Here is a 22309-nt window from a genome sequence, read left to right as displayed (position 1 = left end):
CATTTGCTAACTGGGTTAGTCCAGCTGGGCTTGTGGCCCATTTTCAGTGGAGACCGAGGAGAAAAGCTCCAAGAAACACAGTTTACAGATAAATGAGACTCTATGCATTCATAATATGATAAGAAATTCATTATACAATAATAATTGAAATTCAACAGCAAAATGCAACATTTTTTGTTGCATCTATCCTAAGTTTACAGAGCAGAGATTTATTTACATACTTAGAACATGAGTTTGGTTCATCAGAATGGAGTATAAAGTACAGAAATATCCCCTAATAGAGGGAATATATTGTTGAGAGGGTGGTTACAGACACAGTTTCCAAGAGGAAGACAGGAGTAAAGTTGGGGCTTAACAAGGACAGATTTTGGTGTTAAGCAGATGATGTTTGAGTTTTTCTTTAAAGTGGGATGGGTGAATGGAGGAACATATGTCTCTACGAAGTTTGTTCCAAGTTTAGGCGATGGAGTAATTATATTGGAGTTTGCCTACTGCTCTTTTAGGTTGGTAGGTATGTAGCAGTTGCTAATCAGAGGTACGGAAAGTGCGAGAAGGTGTGTAGATAGAGATGAAGGAAGACAGAGCTGGGCAAGATGAAGGTTTGTAGGGAATGAAGTGTAGCATTTGAAGTTGTGACAGCAACAATAAATTGGGGAATTCAAGCCAGTGGAGGGATGAAAGGACTAGGTAGTGATGTGAATTGTAAGTTGAGTTTGTGAAGAATCTGGCTATCATGGTAAGTTTGCTGGGAGTCTGTTAAAGGTTGCTGTTTGAATGCTGGTGAACACGGGCAGCATAAAGGAGGGAGGGGAGGAGGGTAACTTGTGCAAGGGAGATTCTAGCATTTGGAGTTAGAAAATTTTTGTTATGATATAGTAAACCTAGTTTCTGGTTTGTCTTTTAACATTGGAGAAGGTGCATATTACATTTTAGTTCATCATCAATGATGACTCCAAGGAGTTTTGTATGAGCTTCAGGTTTAATAGTTGTGTTATTAGAGGAAGTGATAGAAAAGGAGGGTTTCTGGTGAGAAAGTGTGTGTGGAAGAAATAGTAAGAATTTTGACTTTTTACGGTTGAGGACGAGTAGATTACTGGTAAGCCCCTTTTCAGTAGATAAATAGATACGTTGAGTGAGTGCATGGAGTTCAGAGATTTCTGAGATGGAGGTGAGAGTGGAATCGTCGGCATATTGGATGAGGGAGGATTGTTTACAAGATGTGTGGAGGACATTGGTGAAAATACTGAACAGGAGGGGGCCAAGGATGGAGCCTTGGGGAACTCCAGTTGGGATGGGGAAGAGTAAGAGAGCCAATTAACAGACTGCTGTCTGCAGGATAAGTAGCTGGAGAACCAGACTAGAGAGGAGGAAGATAGATTGAGACTTGCAAGTTTAGATAGCAGTAGGGGATGGGAGACCGTATCAAATGCTTTGGAAAGGTCTAGGAAGAGACTAGAGATAAATTTGTTATCTAGGGCCTCAGCAATGGTATGGGTAAAGGATAGGAGGGCAGTAGTTGTACTATGGTTGGGACAAAAACCATGTTGGGTGGGTGTAAGAAGATTGTAGTGAAGGAGGTGCTTTAAAAGTTGTGAGTGGATGCATTTTTCAAGAATTTTAGAGAAGGGTGATAGGACAGCTATGGGCCAATAGTTAGATGGGTCTGTGGAGTTACCACCTTTGTGTAGAGGTATAGTGAAAAAAAATTTCCAAAGGGTAGGTACAATGGATTGCTGAATTGACCTGTTTATTAGTACAGACACTGGGTAAGCTATTGAATCAGCAGCCAGTTTGAGGAAGGTAAGAGGTAGATTATCAGTGGAAGGAGAGCAGGGCTTGAGCTTAAGAAGAAGAGATCAGAAGTAGGAACAGAGTATAAGGAGAAAGTATTAGAGTTAGATGGGTTGGGAGGGGTAGGCTGAGGAGTAGTATTAACACTGGATGGTAAGAGTGCTTGAATAGTGAAAATAAAGTGTTTATTAAGTAGGGTAGCGGTTTCCAGAGAGGTTGTATTTGGGTAGGTGGAGGGGTTTGTAGGGTAGCTCGGAGAAAGAATTTTATTAATGGTCGACCAGAACTCATTAATTCACTAAATCTTTATACAGAGTCCCATATTAAAGGTTCCAAAATGGCCCAGAAGTATTGCAATCATATAAATTGATATAACTAGTGCGTGTTACTAGCGACAACATTATATTCACTGCATCGCCATATTATGTCAGGTGGCCTGTATAAAAAGTTTCAAGAGGTATATGATGATGTTACACTGTAGCCTGGGCACTTTAACACTAGACTTTAACTAGGGATAATAGTAGGCATGTACCAATTATTATAATACTAATTAGCTATTAAACTGAATGTGGGGTCTCTCTTTCAAACATGTTTGCAACAATGCAAAATGAATTGTTAAATCAAGTTAAAGTATTTGGTAGTTTGAATGAATTTAATTTATCTCCTGAAAAGTTTATGGGTTGTAATAAGTACAGTTAGGCACTGCTCTCTAATGAGACAAGCTGAAAGACCAGTTTTGAAAACTATGACATTTTCTAACTTTAAAGTAACAGGCCTGTCCAGCACTTTGTCAAAGTGCCAAGTCTGCAAACTGCTAGCAGCTTCATCCTGTAGTCCTCAATCTAATTCCCCCAATTACTACTTGCAAACTGTTGTGACTTTAAACAAGCCATTTAACAATAAAGTGCTCCCAGGAAATCCCTACAAACAGGTAATTGTGCATAAGCAGTCTTGCCTAGCTACTAGACAAAACAAAAAATAAACCTGTGTGGCGATATCATTTGTGTTGACCTACATACCTTTTTAACTGGCAAAAGTATTTTACAAAATAACTTCTTAAGATATCATTACGCAAGATAATGAGCATGAGGAAGTGCTGTAACAACATATACGTAATTGGCATTATTCCTTATTGATATTAAGGAAATAAAACAAGCACATGGAAAAGGTGGGAAAAACATGACTACAGTACACATTTTGATGTAAAAACCAACAACAAAAATTTTTCTAATACATATTGAAAATGCATGAACAAAAGACTACCGTAACATTAGAACCACGGTTTCAAAAAAGTAAAATATAGCAAATCAAAAATGTTCATTATATTGTTTCCCTTCATTAAGGCTGCATATAAAGAATGTAGGACTGAGGATGAAAGAACATCCCTATAGAAGAAAAGGGAAACCAAAGCTATACGAGATGCACAAATAATCCTGTGAGGGATTCAAAAGGAATAGCACACTTACTGAATAACTACTAATGTTCTTCCAGATTGTTTGTTTGTCTTTTTGGCTTTTCCTGGTTAGGGGTCGCCACAGCAGAACTCCGGTCTGCTAATGATTGGCAGTCGATCTTTATGGTGCCGAGTTGCCAGCCCGACACCCAACCTTCAGCGAAGGCACGCCTATTCATGCATGTCTTTCGGAGGCCACTCGACCACGAGGAGGACATGCAGACTTCACACAGAAGGCACTCCAGCCGAGAATCGAACAGGAGAACCTCTTGCTGTGAGGCAACGTTACCGCTGTACCACAGTGGCTACCACATGAAAACAGCTACATTTTAAAATGTGCATTTTCCCATTTTGTAAAAACAGCATACCTCAATGGAGACACTTCCTTCTTTATTCTTAAAAAGCTGGAGTTCTTCCAAATGCTGTTTATCTTCATCTGATAGCACTGTAAATACATCCTCTGGTGGGTCCTGTGGAAATACAATATAAACGACTGAAAAGTAGGCAGCAAGTATGCAAAAAAAAAATCCAAAATAACAAGGAAATGATATTTACCTCTTTATCCACTGGAACTGACAGATCATCTAAATGACACATTTTTCCATTTTTGCTGATTTCATGAACAACAAAATCTGAATATCTGTTGGAGGAGAACAAAGAGCTACAGTTTTAAACTAACTAGACAACTAGCATAAAACACCTACCCACCCACATACATATGTAATAGGATCTATACTGAATCTTCAACAAACATCATTTTGGCATTCAATACAGTGAAACAACCATCACAAAACTCAGCACTCATTAAGTAATATCAATTAAGTATGTACGCACGCACACACGGTGTGTGTGTTCACGCGGTGGGACAAGCCTCTCTGCAACTTTAAATGACCTAACTCTAATATCACACAACAGTGGGGAAAAAAGGAACAAACTTCTTACTCCCACTCCCTCCTGATCCTGCAAAAAAAAAGTTTGTACACACCATAACGTTCCATCTGAGTAGTACTTCATATGTCTTCAACCTTAGGGCTTCGGATCCATAATGGATCTGACACGGACGTATAGCTAGCATCATTGATCAGAGCTCTCAGCTCCTCCCCTTACCCATAATGCCCCATGTCTCCTTCCTCCTTTCAGATACAGTTTGCTGCTCATCACAAAACATATAACCGACCCAACAAAGCCTTACCACTATCTACTGCCCTAGATACCAGAGCCAAGTAACATAAGGAACGCTCGTGTGATGTTCATCTTCCTTACACATGGTTAGGACAATAGTGATAAGGCAGGGGGAAGAGTGGGGGTGATGGCTGAAGACAAATGAAGTACAACTACTCAGATGGAACGTTATGGTGAGTGCATAACTTGTTTATCTGAAGTAGTTTACTTAATTTGGTCTTCAACCTTAGGGACACAGTCCCCTGCTGCTTTGCACCTGGGAGGCCCTCATGGAATGATATTCTGGAGTACAGCGGAGCCAAAAGAAGCCCTTTCTCTGGAAATAATGTCCAATTTCTAGTAGGAAATGAAGGTATGAGATGAGAACCACATGGTAGTAGAACAAATATCATCCAAAGAGACCCTGGACCAGAAAGCCGCAGAGGCAGCCACAGACCTGGTAGAATGTGCTTTTACCGGACTTGGCGGAGAAAGCTAAATAACTAAATGCCTAAATAAGCTTGATTAATGCAGTGGAAGATCCACTGAGCAACTGTAACGTTCGAAATTGGTTTGCCTAAAAAGGGCTTAGCGTAACAGACAAACAATTGATCGGATTTCCTAAAGGATTTTGTCCTGTGTAAGTAGAATCACAGTTGCCTATGCACATCCAATAAGTGTAACTTATATTCCCCTTTGTTTTGAAAGTTTGGGAAGAAAACTGGAAGACTGATGGTTTGCTTTATGCTTGCTTCTGACGCTACCTTTGGTAAAAAGGAGGGATTAGTATGTAAGGATACTCTATCCTTGTGGAAAATCATGTAAGGAACTTTAAGAAATAGGGCCTGCAATTTCAACACCCTCTTGGCAGAGGCAATGGCTACTAAAAATGCAGTCTTCCAGGATAGGAACCGTTACTCAAATGAAGCTGCAGGTTTAAAGGAGGTGAAACTAAAGCCTGGAGCACCAAAGAAAGGTCCGACTGCGGCACAGGATCCTTCACCGGAGGATGGAGCAGAAAAGTACCCTTAAGAAAGGCTTTGCACAGTTTGGACGAAGCCAAGGAATTCATATTCTCCTCTACATGAAAGTTGGAAACAGCAGCCAACTGTACTTTTACAGTAGACGAACTAGTGCCATGACGAAAAAGGCTTGCTAAGAAATCCAATATTGCAAACACTGGAGCAGTAAAGGTATCCAAGACATGTTGAGAAGCCCAAACCAAGAAACGTTTCCATTTACTACCAGGGACTTTTCTGGTTGAGGACCTGATGGGCTTTGAGAGCTTGCAACTCTAGGAGCACCACCATCATCTCTAGAATGTTGACATACAAGTTGGTCTCAGGTATGGACCACTTGCCTTGGACCATCCTTCCCACGCAATGCTCCCCCCCCCCCTAGTTGGGATGCCTCCGTGGTCACTGTGGCATTGGGCAAGGGTGGAAGAAAGGAACGACCCTTCACCAGATCCAGAGACTGAATCCACCACAGAAGTGAGTCTCTGCACACCGGGATATTTGTAACCGGATAAGACAACGGTTGATCCAGAAGAGACCATTGGGCCACCAGAGTCCATTGTGGAATATGTATGTGAAGGTGTGCTAAGGGTAACAAGTGGATTGTAGCTACCATGGACCTCAAGGACCTTAGAACTAATTCCGCTGCTGGGACATCTGTTTACAGAACACACAAAAAGTGCAGTTGTGTACACTTACCATAAATGTAGATGTTAGAGAGTGTATTCACTGCTGCAGTCATTACATTTGGGTAATCTGCTGGCAGGTTTCCCTCTGTCGGCCTGAATTCCAAAGTCTTGGGTCCTGCGTTGGCTGCTGTCTCCTCTTCCATGACGTCAGGGGTATAAAACAAGCAGCCAATGCCATTTTCTTTAGTTTTACTTTCCCCAGATGTCAGGTGCCCCCAAAAAGGTAGCAAAAAAAAAAATAAATAAAAAAAATAATATATATATATATATATATATATATATATATATATATATATATATATACACTATATATACATGCAACAATACAAACTTTACCTTCATCTACAAGCAAATACATCACAAAGGTTGTAGAAGATAGTGAAGGAAAGAGAAACTCCAGAATAAAAGGGGGATGGTAGGCGAATAACCTTGACTGCAACAGTGTATACACTCGCACAACTACATTTATGGTAAGTGTACACAACTGCACTATGTTCTTCGTGTTTCACTTTTGCAGTCATTACATTTGGGTAGAATCCCAAAGCTATGGATGGGATGCTGGAGCTAAACAGCATTAGGGGTGGCTATAAGGCCTTGCAGAACTGCAGTGGCAAAGCCTGCCCTGGACTTCAGAGTAGAGAGGCAAATGATAATGCTTTTTAAAAAAGTGTGAACAGAACTCCAAGTAGCAGCCTCTAGAATGTCTTTGGTTGGTACTCCTCTGAGAAAGGCTGCTGATGTTGCTGCAGCTCTGGTGGAATGAGACCTAATGCCCTTGGGCACAGGTTTGCCATGGTGTAAGTAGCAGAAACGAATGCAGTGTCTTATCCACTTTGAAACCGCCTTTCCTTCTAATCCTGCAGCATATGTCACTAGTAACTGCTCAGTTTTTCTTAGAGGTTTAGTCCTGTTCAAGTAGAATTTTAGCTGTCTGTGTACGTCCAATGAATGCAGAATCCTCTCCCCCTTGTTCTGCAGATTTGGATAAAAGGTTGGCAGATAAATAGTTTGGTTACGAGCCACACTGGAAACCACCTTAGGCATAAATGAAGGATTGGTTCTCATGGACACCCTGTCTGGGTAAAAAATGATAAAAGGCTCCACAGCCATGAGGACCTGTAGCTCTGAGACTCTTCTTGCTGAAGTAATTGCCAGGAGCAGAGCTGTTTTTCACGATAAGAACTTTAGCTATGCAGTAGCAGCTGGTTCGGCAGGGCTGGTTCAAATGGAGGCAGGGTGAGCTTTTCCAACACATAACTGAGATCCCATGCAGGAATTGGTGATCTTCTGGGAGGCCTTAAATTTTTGGCCCTCTAAGGTACTGCTTTAGTAAAGGATGAGAAAAGATTGGTGGCTCTGTTGAAATGAGCCGGGATGGCGGAGGCATGGATTTTTATTGATGAAAAAGATAGGCCTTTGTCAAGCATCTCAGTCAAGTATTGTAAAATCTGAGGAATATTTTGCTCTGCTGTATCAGTTCCTTGTGCTTGGTTCCAAGCACAGAATCTCTTCCATTTATCAGCATAAGATTTTCTAGTACTAGGCCTTCTGGCTTCCAAAATGACATCCATCACAGCTTTACTGAGAGGTGTTGTTTGAATAATTACATGATCAGCCATGCTGCCAGGTTCAGTGTTTGGAGCTGATTGTGCAGGATTTGATTGTTTTGCTGGGACATTAAGTGATGTATTTGAGGTAAGTACCAAGCTGGGAAATGAGACATGTTCCTTAGGATTGGGTACCAGTATTGGCGGGGCCAGTCCAGGGGCAATTTGCATCATCTTTGGTTTCTCCTGTCTGACTTTTAGTGGTACCTTGGGAAGAAGAGGCAGGGGAGGAAAGGCGTAAACTGATAGGTTGTCCGTGATAAGCTCTTGTGCAGAATTTTTTCAGTTGATAATTTTGAGGAGAGGCAAATAGGTCTATGTCCGGTCTCCCCCATTTCTTTATTACCATGCTGAAGACTTGTGGATCTAGTTTCCACTCGTGCGGGTCCATAAGGTTTCTGCTTAAATCGTCTGCCAGAGTATTTTGCTTTCCTGGCAGGAATTGAGCTTGAAGATGTACTTGGTAAGTCAAGGCTGTGCCCCACAGGGCCATGGCTAGTCTGCAAAGGGGGCATGAGTGCATGCCTCCCAATATCTTTATATACCACATCACCGTGGTGTTGTCCATCTTTATCAGTAGATGTCCTGGATGAAGTAAACCCTTGAAGGCTGTCAGGGCATTTTGAACAGCTAACATCTCTTTTTGATTTATATGCAGATGCATTTGTTTTGGGTTCCATATGCCCTGAATGCATCTTCCCGCCAGGTGGGCCCCCCCATGCATAACCTGATACGGCTGTTGTTAAGGTTTGGTTGGCAGGGGGTAGAGTGAAAGCCCGTCCCATGTTCTGGTGACATGCCTTTGCCCACCATAGAAACTCCTGTTGTAGGCAGGGAATGAGAGGAATCATTGCTTCCAGATTGTGACAATGTTGACTCCACAAACTTTTTAGGTACCATTGTAGTTTCCTCATATGCAGTCTTGCATATGGAATCAGTAGGATGCAGGGTGCCATGAATCCCAAAGCCTGCAGAGTTTGTCTTGCAGATAACTGGGTTTTTGTTGCCATCAGTTTGAAGTAAGTAGTCAGTTGCCTTTGTTTGTCTGGCAGGAGGAAGGCCATCTGGGCAGTTGTATTCAAGCTAGCACCCAGGAATGTTATCTTTTGAGAGGGTACCAGTTGTGACTTCTTTTCGTTTACTGTGTACTCTAGGCATGTTAGAGGCCTTTTCACAAATGCCAGGTGCTGAAGAAGAATTTCCTTGTTCTCTGCTTGAATGAGACAGACGTCCAAGTAAGGATAAATTTGTATACTTTTTTGTCTGCAAAATGCAATTACTGGTGCCAGGCACTTTGTAATGACCCTGGGCACAGTAGATAAGCCAAAGGGCAGCGCAGAGAATTGGTAATGCATAGAGCCAGCCTTGAAATGGAGGTATCTTCTGCACGTTTCCCTTATTGGGATATGCAGGTATGCCTCTTCTAGATCTAATGTCACCAGCCAAGCGTTCTTGCCCAGCATGGGCAAAAGCTACTGTAAAGTTAGCATTCTGAATTTTCGAATGTCCGGGTATGTGTTCAAAATTGATAAGTCCAGTATTGGGTGCCAGGCCTAGTCTTTTCTGGGTACCAAGAACAGTCTTGAATAAAAACCTTGTCCTTTTTCCTGTTCTGGTACTGGCTGAATAGCCCCCATATCCATGAGGGACGTAACCTGTTTCTGTGCCTCTGCCCATTGATTTTTTGGCAGATCCGGCCAACCGTTCGCCATTGGCAGAGTATGGAAGTGGAATCTGTATCCCTGAGATACTATGTTTAGCACCCACTTGTCCTGGGTTATTAACTGCCAATTTTGAGCAAAAAGTGCTAATTTTCCCCCTAAGGGTGCTGCCAAAAGGTAAGTGCTTGGTGATGGCAGAGGGAAGTCATTGAGACTGTTTTCTGTAGGGTTGCGTTTCATCTCCTCCAGATTTGGAGGTAGAAGCATCCCATTGCTTTGACCTGTAAGAATCTTGTGCCTGGTATCTAGAACCTTTAGGGCGTCTGGATTTGCCCCTTTGAGCTCTGTTGGACACAGGAAAGGACCAATTTTTTGTAGGCCAGTGTCTACTGAATCTCGGTGGCTGCACTTGTAAGAAGTCTTTTACAGCTTGCATAGACTTAGCTTTGTCTTCCATTTTCTTTAAAACTCTTCTGCATTAATACCAAACAGAGTATCATGCTGTAAAGGTGCATCCAGCAATTTAGCTTTAACATGATCAGGCAAATTTTGCTCTTTTAAACAGGCATGCCTCCTAATCACAGATCAAGTAACTGCGGCCCTGCAGGAGGCCTCTAAGGAATCAAAACCACATTGCAAAGTATGCTTTCCCACTTGTTCTGCTGTATGCAATAATCCCTGCAATTCTTTATTTTCTGCACATTCAGAAATCAACATAATTTTCTGTTTCAGCAATCCCATAACATGTTGTTGATACTTGAGAATATGAAACTGGCAGTTTAAGGCCCTAATTGCCAAGGTTGCAAATGTATAAACCTTCTTTCCCCATCTATCCAGTGCCCTTGAATCTCTGCCAGAGGGGGTAGGATTTTTTGCCTGTTGAGGCCTTAACCCCCTTTGGACCCTGTGAAATAGTTTCAGGGTCAGCAGCAGGGTTTCTAAATAAAAATTTGTGTGAATCAGGGACCTTGTAATATCTGTCAGGCTTGCTGGGAGCCGGAGGTAAGGAGTCTGTAGTCAAGCTCGACTCCGAAAACACATTATCCACAATGTCTAAAACAGGAGGTATGTCTAAAGGCCTATGCTGAGGGAGAAGGAAATCCCTGAGCCTCTTTTTGATTCTGAGAAATCTTGACTCTCCCAGTGAAAATGCTCCCTCAAAGTATGCAAGGTTTCTCCAAATTAATAATCCTCAGGAGATGATGCAGATGGGATAAGATTCCTCTGAATCAGAATCCTCATAGGGAGGTATAGATAATTTCTGATCAGAAGAGGAATCAGAAGAAATAGAAACCTGATCTGAAAATTCATAATCTGTGTCTTGCCTAGGCCTCTTATCAGGAGGGGGTTGGGAACCCCTGATCAAGGTAATTGGGTCTTCAGCCATTTTGATCATCTGTTTTTTGGGCATAGAGGCCTGTGCATGTGGCTCATGCATCTTCTTTTAGCTTTAGAAGTTGTGTTTGTATTTGATTTTGAAGCTGGCGTCAGTTTTATATAAAAATGTTGAGGCCTGAATACACCCCTCAGAAGCCGGTGCATTGCTCAGCGGCTACGGACCCATCCGAGGGAGAGACATCCATGGGTATAATACTTTGAGAATCTCACGGCATGCCGGACTCCACATGGGTCTCGGTAGGGGCCTGCGACTCGAAAGTAGCGGATATCACAGGTTGCGAAAGCACCTGAGTACTGGCGAACCGGCGACTGGCTTAGGAGAAGCTTTGTCATCGGTTTTGGACCTCGACGGTCTGTCTCTGTCCTTTTCTTTGCGTTTTTTGTGTACTCCGGTAGTCGGATTGCTATCCGACAACATTTCAGGGTCGTTAAATCTGTTTCCAAAATATTTTGAGGCAAAAATATACAGACGCTCAATAGTGCGTTGGTTAAATCTAGCACAAAACTGACAGCCAGGCACGTTGTGATCAGGGCCTAGGCAAGGAATACAGTATAAATGAAAATCCTTATGAGGTATTTGCTTCCCACAAGTAATACAATTATTAACTTTTTCTGACATCGGTATGGAGCAAGAAAAAAGTTTCTCCAATGGGGTACTTCGCTTTAGTGAAGACTTCGGTTCTGAAACCGAAACTCGAAAATTTCAGGAGTTGGCCGACCGGCACTTGCAAACTGCTTCTGCTTTGGGCACCCCACGGCAAGAAAGACTAAAGAAAATGGCGTCGGCTGCTTGTTTTATACCCCTGACGTCATGGAAGAGGAGACAGCAACCAATGCAGGACCCAAGACTTTGGAATTCAGGCCGAATGAGGGCAACCTGCCAGCAGATTACCCAAATGTAATGACTGCAACAGTGAAACACGAAGAACAACATGTAGCTTCAGGTTGTGTAATCTCTCTGGAGTCAGAAAGACCTTCATTTGAACCATATCCAACAGAGCCCCGATGAAGTCTAGAACCTGCACCGGAGTCGGGGCTGATTTGGTTAGACTGATGGTGATGCCCAGATTTTGAGCCAACAATAGGAACAAGTCCCTGGCTTGGCACAGTAGATGTTTTTTCGGGGGCAGTAAAGAGCCAATTGTCCAGGTACAGGCAGACCAAAATACCCTGAAACCTCAGGTGAGCCGCAAATACTGCCATCACTTTGCTGAACACCCTGAGGGCAGTGGTGAGACCAAAGGGAAGGGCTCTGAACCGATAGTGATTGGCTCCTAACCAGAAGTGGAGAAACCTCCAAGAGCATCTGTCCATCTCGATATGGGAGTAAGCATCTTGGAGGTTGATCGAGCACATCCAATTGTTTGCCTGCAGATAGGGCAGGATGGAAGGAACAGTGACCATCCAGAATTTTGTCTTGGCTACTGACAGGTTCAGGGAAGAAAGATCCAAAATGGCTCTTGGGTCCCCCGCCTTCTTTGGCACTAAAAAGAACCTGGAATAAAAGCCCGATCAGGAGTGGTCTGGGGGGACTGGCTGGATGACTCGTTTTCTTGGCAGCTTTTCTATTTCCAAGGCTGCTGCCTCCCTTTATGCGGGTGGAACATAGGGGAGGTGCCTGGGAGAAAGAGGTAGCTGGGTGAAAGGGATGGAATAGCCTCTGGATATGATCTGCAACACCCAACAGTCATTTGTAACTGACTCCACTGCATCTGGGTGTAGCAAAAGATGTCCCCCAACTGCCTCCAGAGAGGAGCAGTCGGGTAGTCCTTCAGGGCTGCTGCCCAGGTCCGTCAAAGAAGGGTTCTTGAGACCCGGTATTTCTTGGACTCCCACTGCCTCTGGACCAGCATCCATTGTAACTCCTTCTGCCTCTGGGGAACAGAGTGTCCTGAGTGTCCCAAGAAAATGCCTGAGACTTTTGGAACCACATCATCTTCGTCCCTCGCTGATTCCTGGAAAAGGATCTTTGGGGGAGGGGGGAAGCTGATCCCAACGGCAGACAGTGTCTTCCTGTCCTTCTCATTCTGGATAAGTGACTCTCTGAGTGATTTCCCAAAGAGGGAAGAACTGTTATACAGGGTGAGGCTTTGGTAAATAACACCTTGAAGGGGTCAGTAAACTGACACAGCTCGAGCCAAGAATGGTGCCTAATGAGGATTCCTGAGCCGGCCGCCCTAGCGGCTCCCTCTATGGCATGGGAGAGAAGACGCATGGACATGCTGAAAAATCACCTTAAGAGTGGCCATTTGGGTAGAGAACATCTTCTTGTCCTCTGCTGACATGAACTCTGGGGTTGATTTAATGACTTCCTTGACCAAGTCTCGCTGCAATCGAGTCAGGTGTGCCATGTAGTTCAGCACCCTGATTTCAAAGGTCGCTGAAGCGTACATCCCCTTCCCAAAATTGTCCAGTGTCCGTGACTCACAGCCAAGAGGGTGGACCATAGAGCTCTTTCTTTGTTGCCACAACCACAAGCCATAGCATCCACAGGCGACGCCTTATACCAGTGCATCCTGTCAGAAGGGGTGAGCGGAGGACCTTGTCGGAACGCTTCTGGATAGGCTCCACCATGTCCAGTTCCTTCCACGCCCGAGAAGTTATTAGATCCACTAAGAGATCTGCGGGGACACCCATGAAGTAGATGAGCCCGTGCCAAATGCCTCAAGAAACACTGTTTTGTCAGGGGTCGGTTTCTGGCAAATCACCCACCCCCCTTCTAGCGAAGGAGTTTCATATCATCTCCAAAGGAGGCATCCTCTGGGGGGGGGGACCTTCCCCTTCCTCCAAATCATTGTCTAGGGTGAGGGACTCCGAAGGGGAGTCCAAGTGCCTCCTCCTACACATACTTTTGTGAGGGACCTCCTCAGTGTGGCTCTCTGGGAGGACCTACAAATGTCCTGATGCTCTCTTACTGAAACTTCTTAAGACAAAGCAAGCACAGGCTGTCCCTGAGGGGGCAAGATGGTTGGAGCCATACCCAATCTAGGGAGGGGGTCAGGGCGGAATCTGAGGACAGGATGGTCAAGGGTCTCGAAGGCATTGAGAGAACCCACTCCACACAGATGGAGAATGGACCTCCTTAGCAAATCCCATCAGAGCCATTCCCCTCTGACCCAACAGGGGTGTCAGAGCCAAAACTCTAGGAGCAGAAATGCCAAGGGAGATGCTGCTCTCTGACCCACTCGGAGTAGACAGCACCCGCTTGGTTCCGACCCAGAGACTATGGCTCCGCTGTACTGAAGGCAACAGCTGGCGTCGAGGTACAAGGTACCATCAGCACTGATCCCGAGGTTCCAAGATCCAAGGGCTCTGAAACCGCAGGCTGGATCAGAGAAGGAGTTATTGGTATGAAAAAAAGGTTGCGAGACACCCCCTCTGGAGGGAGAAGGTGCAGGCAAGACCCCCATCTGAATTTGGGTGCGGATGAATTTCTGCATCATCTTGTCCATCTCCACTTCACTGAGGCTCTGGGTGGAGCGGGATGACGAGGCCACTGAACTGGTCTAGAAAGGTGGGGGAGGGGGTGACAGGGGACTGCATTCTAACAACCTCCGGCTCAGGGGAGAATCTCAGAGAGCGGAGCCGGGGGGGGGCGGGGGGACCAAGCCTAGAAGACGCTACCTTAGGGGATGGACCAGCCAGAGCACAGTGGTCGGGAGACTGCTTGTGAGGCCTGTCTTTCTTGGCCTTCTCCACTTCTCCTGGCAGGAGTTTGAGTCCCTGAGGCCTGGGAAAGGGAAGACGCTGCTGCTGCTCCTGTCGAAGCAGTAGACAGGGTGGGAACAGCCATTCCTAACGTGGGAAAAATACCCTTTACTATGAGTTTGTTCCTCCTGTCCTGAAGTGCTCTGGGGTTAAACTCAGTGCAGACAGGACAGAAGGAATCAAGGTGCGCTAAGCCCAGGCACACCATGTGGCCATCAGCTGGGGAAAGCTTATGGCCACATTCTGAGCACCTTTTATACCCAGATTTAGGGGCTTCTGACATAGTCCCCAAAATAAGGTCCACACACAGAGGGGAAAAAGAGCAAAAGGGAAGTTTTTTTTTTTTTTTTTTTTTAATACAGACAATTGTGGGGAGAAGAAAGTTAAGAGAAAAGAAAGTAGAAAAAAAGTGGAGAAAACTTAAGCACTCACAACAATTTAAGCCCAAAAAACGACAAATACGCTGCCAAGAGCTCGGACCACGCTGCTTGCTGTATCAGCGGCAAACTATATCTGAAGGGAGGAAGGAGACGGGGGCATTATGGGTAATGGGAGGAGCTGAGAGGTTGGATCAAAGATGCTAGCTATGCAGCAGTGTCAGATCCATTATGGATCCGAAACCCTAAAGTTGAAGACCAAATGAAGTAAACTACTTCAGATCACAGTATTCACTTATATACCTACACACAGCCATTAACACAGACTACAAAGAATAAAGAGGGAAAGGGTAACTGAAAGATTTACAATAGAGGCTTTCTGATGTGGGGAGGGGAGGTGTCCCTTTAGCCTGTATATCTGTTTTTGTGGCAACCTTTGCTTTCTTTTTGCCTCTCTTACTTTTCGCTTGCATGTTCCTCTGACGGAGTGAAAATTGTAAAATTGCACAGTCTTACAATGTAAAAGAATGCCACACAAGCATCCAGTTGACCTTCACATACACACCTACAAAGTACCAATATATACAGATTGGTAAACACACTTCAATTAAACAAATCAAAACTGTAAATCAATGAAGTGCATTATCTATACTTGGAACCACCTAAAGAATGCTCTTATGTCTGCAACTAATGCAACTATAAGCCAAACAAGAAAGTACAGTTGTGCAAGCTTACACGAACAGCTAACGACTTAATGGATCATTGTTGTAGTAGCCTATGATATATGGAGTCCTACCCCTAGTAACCTGATGGATTTTCAAAGCTTAAGGAGATCTTCCACATACCTTAAAAGGAGCTTGAGAGGAGCTCTGTATAAAGACAGCTGGAGAGCATTTTTTTTTTACCTGGAAAAGGAGGAAACAGCCTTGAATGAATAATACCAAGAAACAATTCAACAGTAAACTTTTCGCAAAAAGGGCAATAAACATCCACACCATGGCTACACAAAAGGAAAACAGCCAAATGGAGGGAGGGGAGGCTGCTACAACTGTGATCTATTAAAGCATCTACTGTTATTTTAAGTTTACTAACACAACTGTGCTATGTTTAACATACATATCACTGTTGCAGTAGCCCAAGCTACACGGGTAGCTTACCACGGTCTAGAAAACTGAAAAAGGGAGAAGGCCAGTGAACAGACCCCAGGAGTCCCTGAAGAAGGTTGCCAGCAAAGCCCGTTTTGTACAATGAAAAGCAATCTAGTTTGTAGTGCTTTGTAAAAGTATGTTCAGAGGAAATAATTACTGCCCCTAGAATACTTTGAGTCTATCCTTTTTCAGAAATTCACCAAAAAATCCAAAGTCTTTGTGGAATGAGCCCTTACCTTGCCTGGAAATGGCTTTCATGGACAATATAACATAAGCCAATGGCATGAGACAACCACCTGAAAAGTGTACTTTGGCATGAGTTGTCCCTTCCTCTTACCTTCGAAGGAGGCAAAGAGCTGATCATCAGACGTCTTGAAAGATTGAGTCTTGTCTAGGTAGCATCTGAGCTGCTTTTAGCCATCTACAGTGTGAAGAATCTTTTCTCCCTTTCACCTGAATTCAGAAATACACTGGTTCAAAGTAAACTCCAACACCACTTCAGGCATAAAAGAAACATTAGCGGTCAAAGAATCCCTATCCTTGGGTTAAAAGAAGTAAGGTTGGCTCACCTTTAGTGCTTATAACTCAAAAGTACTCTACTAACAGATGTCAGAGCAACAGCCTTCCGCATCAAGAACCTCAACTCAGCCAGACAAGCTGGTTCAAATGAAGAAAGAATAAGCTTTTCAAACACAAAATTTAGATTTCAAAGAGCCATGTTTTTCCTAGGTGAATGGATATGCAATACAGCTTTCAAAAATTGTAACTTGCATGTGGTTAGGGGAGAATCAAAGGGCACACAAGCAGAAATGGCTAACAAGTGCACCTTGACAGAGGAATAAGACAGACCAGAAGGCAGTAACTCACACAAATAATCAATATACAGAAGCAGTCATGCCTGAAGATGATCCTGGTTCCTATATTAGCACCAACTAGAAGATATTTTACATTTGAACATATAGGATTTCCTAGTAGCTTGTTTTTCACCTTCTTTAGTATCCAATGCACATCCTCACAAAAAAATGTGCTTATCAAAATTCTATCATCCTGACAGTTGAGTTTTCAGATGGGGTGTATAAAACAATCATGTCCTGTGCAAATAAACCCCTTCAGTGGTGAAGCCAGTGGCAACTGCTCTTGGCAAGAATAAAAAGGGAAAACATCTGTTGCCTGGGCCAAAATGGAGTTACCAACATGGATATTCAGAAGAACCCTAGGTATTAGTGGAAAGGCATACAAGAAAGCTCCCATCCAAGCATATGAGAAAGCTTCCGTTTTCCAGGCCTATTTGCAAGACGTCCTGGAGCAGAACTTCAATAGCTGTCTGTCATAAAAGGAGGCAAACAGAACTTGAGATGTTCCTCACATCTGAATTAATTGTTGGAAGAACCCAGGATGAAGTTTCCATAAGTGTGTGTGTGTGGGGGGGGGGTCTTACTGGTCCTGCTGAGCTGATCTGCAATCAAGTTTTGCTCTAACATAATGTATGAAGACTGAAGAGTCAACTTGGGCCAAGTTGCATTCTCCTAGGCTATCACAGCAAGTCTGTAAAAGTGGGTTAGATCTGGTATACCCTTTATGTACTACATCATAGTGGTGTTGTCTGTGTAAACTTGGAGAAGTCCTGGGGACCAGAGATGTTAGACTTTCAAATTATTGATCACTGCTGGCATTTCTCCAACAGTTGTGTGACTGTCAGTCTTGAGGATTCCATGTTGCTTTCACTTTTACCCCTTCTGAAACTGCTCCCTACGCCAGGTTTGAAGCATCTGTAGTGAGACTGATTGGCGGGGGGCTGGAAGTGAGAATGGGAGACCTGGACTGCAAGAAATCTGGTCTACTCACCATAGAATCTCCCACTTTACAATCCCAGCACTGGAATCTGAAAGGACAAAGAATGTAGATGCTAAACTGTAGCACTGTATTTCCCTCATGTAGAGTCTGGTCAGGGGAATGATGAGAATCAGATGCCATGTACTCCAATACTGTGAAAAAAATTCTTGCAGATGCATGGTTTTGATTGGAGAAATTCTAAAGAAAGTACACTTGTGTACACTTACCATAAATGTAGATGTTCAAGTGTATTCACTGTTGCAGTCATTACATTTGGGTAATCTGCTGGCAGGTTGCAATCAGTCGGCCTGATTAACAAAGTCTTGGATCCTGCATCGGTTGCTGTCCCTTCTTCCATGACATCAGGTGTATACAACATGCAACCGACGTCATTGCATCAGTTTTTCTTGCCCCAGATGTCAGGTGCCCCCAAATGGGGAGATTTTATATATATATATATATATATATATATATATATATATATATGTATATATATATATATATATATATATATATATATATATATATATATATATATATATTATATTTTATATATATATATATTAATATATATTTTATATATTAATATATATATATATATATATATATATATATATATATATATATATATATAGAGAGAGAGAGAGAGAAACACAAAAATATACCTCCAAACAAAAGCAAATACACCAAAAAGGCTTTTAAGCATAGTAAAAGAAAGATGAGGTATAGTAAAAGAAAAACAGGGGAATGGAGGGTAACCAGGACTGCAACAGTGAATACACTCAAACATCTACATTTATGGTAAGTGTACACAACTGTACTATGTTCATCGTGTTTCACTGTTGCAGTCATTACATTTGGGTAGATTTCCAAAGCTAAGGTTGGGAGGACGGATTTATACAGCATTAGGACCAGCTATAAGGCCCTGCAAAACAGCAGTGGCAAAATCAGCTCTGGAAGTGATAATGCTTGGTGAAAGTATGAACTGAACTCCAGGTAGCAGCTTCTACAATATCCCTGGTATGAACAGCTCTGAGAAAGGGTGCTGAAGTAGATGCAGCCCTAGTGGAATGAGATCTGATCCCCTGGGGGATATGTTTTCCATGGTGTTTATAACAGAAATGAATACAATGGCTTATCCATTCAGAAATGGTTTGCTTTGAAATAGCCTTCTCCTCTGCCCCTGCAGCAAATGCTACCAGCAGTTGTTCAGATTTTCTTCGAGATTTAGTCCTGTCCAAGTAAAATCTAAGTTGTCTGTGTACATTCAATGAATGCAGAATCCGCTCCCCCTTGTTCTGTGGATTGGGAAAGAAAGTTGGCAAATAAATGGACTGATTAAGAGCCACACTGGATACCACCTTGGGCATGAATGATGGATTGGTCTTGAGATACCCTGCCCACATGAAAAATGGTGAAAGGCTCCACTTGCCATAACAGCCTGTAATTCAGATATCCTTCTAGCTGAAGTGACTGCTAAAAGGAAAGCTGTTTTCCAGGAAAAAAAAATTTAAGTCTGCAGTTGCAGCTGGCTCGAAAGGAGTTAGAGTGAGCTTTTCCCAATACAAAGTTAAAGTCCCAGGCAGGGGATGGAGCTTTCATAGGTGGTCTTAAGTTTTTGGCCCCTCTGAGATGCTGCTTTAGCAGAGGGTGAGAGAAGAGGGTAGGTTCTGTGTTGTAATGTGTTGGAAGAAAAGGACAGGACCTTGTGAAGCATCTCAGTTTAGTATTGTAAAATATGAGGAATGTTGGGCACTACTGTGCTAATCCCTTGAGATTGATTCCAGGCACAGAATCTTTTCCATTTGTCAGCATAAGATTTTCTAGTACAAGGCCTTCTCACCTCCAAAATGACATCCATCACAGGTTTGCTGAGGGATGCTAAGAGTGAATTTAGGCGATTAGCCACGCTGCAAGATTCAAAGTTTGGAGCTGCGTGTGCAGAATTTGGTTGTTCTGCTGAGACAGTAAGGAAGGTGTCTGAGGCAGGTGCCACGGTGGAAAGTGTGACACATTGCGCAGGAGTGGGTACCAGTGTTGGTGAGGCCAGTCTGGAGCAATCAAAAATCATTTTTGGTTTGTCCTGTTTGACTTTTAGTAGAACTTTGGAGAGCAGAGGCAGAGGGGGAAAAGCACAGACTGATAGGTTTTTCCAGCTGAAGGATAGAGCATCCACTTTCCAAGCTTTTTTCTGATGAGTTCTTGTGTAAAATTTTCCAAATGATAGTTGTGGGGTGATGCAAAAAGATCTATGTCTGGGCTCCCCCATTTGCATGTCAACATGTTGAAAATCCGTGGTTACAGTTTCCATTCATGTGGGTCCATGAGATTTCTGCTTAGTTCATTTGCCAGGGTATTCAGCTTTCCTGGCAGGAATTGCGCTTGTAGTTGTACTTGATAGGTCAAGGCCGTGTTCCACAATGCCATGGCTAGTCTGCAAAGGGGGTAGGAGTGTACACCCCCCTGCTTGTTTATGTACCACATAACCGTGGTGTTGTCTGTCTTTATCATTAATTTTCCTGGATGAAGAGAGTCCTTGAAGGCTGTCAGTGATTTCTGTACAGCTAGCATTTCTTTTAGATTGATATGAAGGTGATTTTGAATTGGGCTCCATTTGCCCTGAATGCACTTCCCTGCCAGATGTGCCCCCCAAGCATAGTCTGACGAGTCTGTAGCTAGTGTTTGGGCAGCAGGGGGTGGTGTGAATGACAGTCCCTTGTTTTAGTGGCAGGCTTCTGTCCACCATAGGAACTCTAGTTGCAGGCAAGGAATGATAGGAATCATTGTTTCCAGGCTGTTGCAATGCTGACTCCATAGACTTTTAAGTACCACTGAAGTTTCCTCATATGCAGTCTTGCATATGGAATTAGAAAAATGCAGGAGGCCATGAACCCCAAGGCTTGCAGTATTTGCCTTGCAGAAAGGATGTTTTTTGTGGCCACCTGTTTGAAGTAAGTCACCAAATGAATTTGCTTCTCTGGCGTAAGGAAAGCAATCTGGGCAGTTGTATTCAAGCTTGCACCCAGGAATGTAATTTTTTGAGAGGGTACCAGTTGTGATTTCTTTTCGTTTATAGTGTACCCTAGACAAGTTAGAACCCTTTTTACAAACGCCAGATGGTTTGAAGAGTGTCCTTGTTTTCTGCCTGAATTAGACAGTCGTCCAGTTATGGATATATTTGAATATTTCTTTGCCTGCAAAATGCAATTACTGGAGCCACACACTTTGTAAAGACCCTGGGCGCAGTAGATAAGCCAAAGAGCAGTACAGAGAACTGGTAATGCAAGTAGCCTGCTTTGAAGCAGAGGTATCTTTTGCCAGATTCCCTGATTGGGATATGCAGGTAAGCCTCTTTTAAATCTAGATTTGCCAACCAGGCATCTTTGCCTAGCATAGGAAGTAACTGTTGAAGAGTCAGCATCTTGAATTTTGGAATGTCCAGAAAGGTGTTTAGAGTAGATAAGTCTAGAATTGAACACCATGATTTGTTTTTTCTGGGTACCAGGAAAAGTCTTGAATAGAAACCTTGTCCCTTTTCCTCTTCTGATACTGGCTGAATAGCCCCCATGTTCATGAGGGAAAGTACTTGTTTATGGGCCTCTGCCCACTAATTTGGGGGCAGGTCTGGCCATCCGTTTGGAATTGGCAATGTGTGGAAATGAAATCTGTATCCCTGGGATACTATATTTAAAACCCATTTGTTCTGGGTTATAAGTTGCCAGTTTCTTGCATGAAGAGCCAGTTTCCCCCCCAAAGGGGCGGCTAAAAGGTAAGTGCTTGGTAAGTGTAAAGGGAAGTCATTGAGACTGCTTACCATAGGGAGGTGTCTTGTTTCCAGATTTGGAAGAGGAGGCACCCCATTGTTTTGTTCTGAAAGTCCCTTGTGACTGGAACCTGGAGCCTTTGGAAAGTCTGGGTTTGGCTTGAGTGGCTTTCGAAGGAACTGGAAAGGATCAGTTCTTAGTAGGCCAGTGCCTACTAAATCATGGAGGTTGCACTTTTAAAGAAATCTTTCACAGTTTGCATAAATTTAGCTTCATCTTCCATCTTTTTCAAAACTTCTTCAGTCTTATTACCAAAGAGCTGGTCCTGTTGTAAAGGAGCATCCAACAAGTTTGCTTTAACATGACCAGGCAGATTTTGCTCTTTGAGCCAAGCATGTTTCTTAGCACAAACCCAGTTACAGCAGCCCTGCAAGAGGCTTCCAAAGAATCAAAACCACATTGCAAAGTATGTTTGCCAACTTGTTCAGCTGAATGCAATAAATCCTGTAAATCTTTGTTTACCACACAGTCAGAAATTAACATCATTTTCTGTTTAAGCAGTCCCATGATATGCTGCTGATATTTTAGCATATGAAATTGACAGTTTAAAGCCCTGGTTGCCAAGGTTGCAGAAGTGTAAACCTTCTTACCCCATCTATCCAGCGCCCTGGAATCTCTATCGGAAGGAGTAGGACTTGTAGCA

General features: G+C 43.3%; 1 protein-coding gene across 1 annotated transcript in view; it reads right to left on the bottom strand.

Annotated features, from left to right (window-relative positions):
- The window catches only part of PUS7 (pseudouridine synthase 7), a 924586-nt gene that overhangs the window by 829771 nt on the left and 72506 nt on the right, over window positions 1-22309 (bottom strand). Inside the window, exons 3-4 of the mRNA XM_044088529.1 lie at window positions 3800-3884; window positions 3613-3714 (exon numbers count right to left, since the gene is read on the bottom strand). Coding sequence (XP_043944464.1) covers window positions 3613-3714; window positions 3800-3884 — 187 coding nt within the window. The remainder of the gene's footprint in view (window positions 1-3612; window positions 3715-3799; window positions 3885-22309) is intronic.

This window comes from Protopterus annectens, chromosome 11.part0, assembly GCF_019279795.1.
Source record: "Protopterus annectens isolate FY-2018-M chromosome 11.part0, PAN1.0, whole genome shotgun sequence".
In the NCBI taxonomy this organism is placed as follows: domain Eukaryota; kingdom Metazoa; phylum Chordata; order Ceratodontiformes; family Protopteridae; genus Protopterus; species Protopterus annectens.
This window is presented reverse-complemented; position numbering and strand designations above follow the sequence as displayed.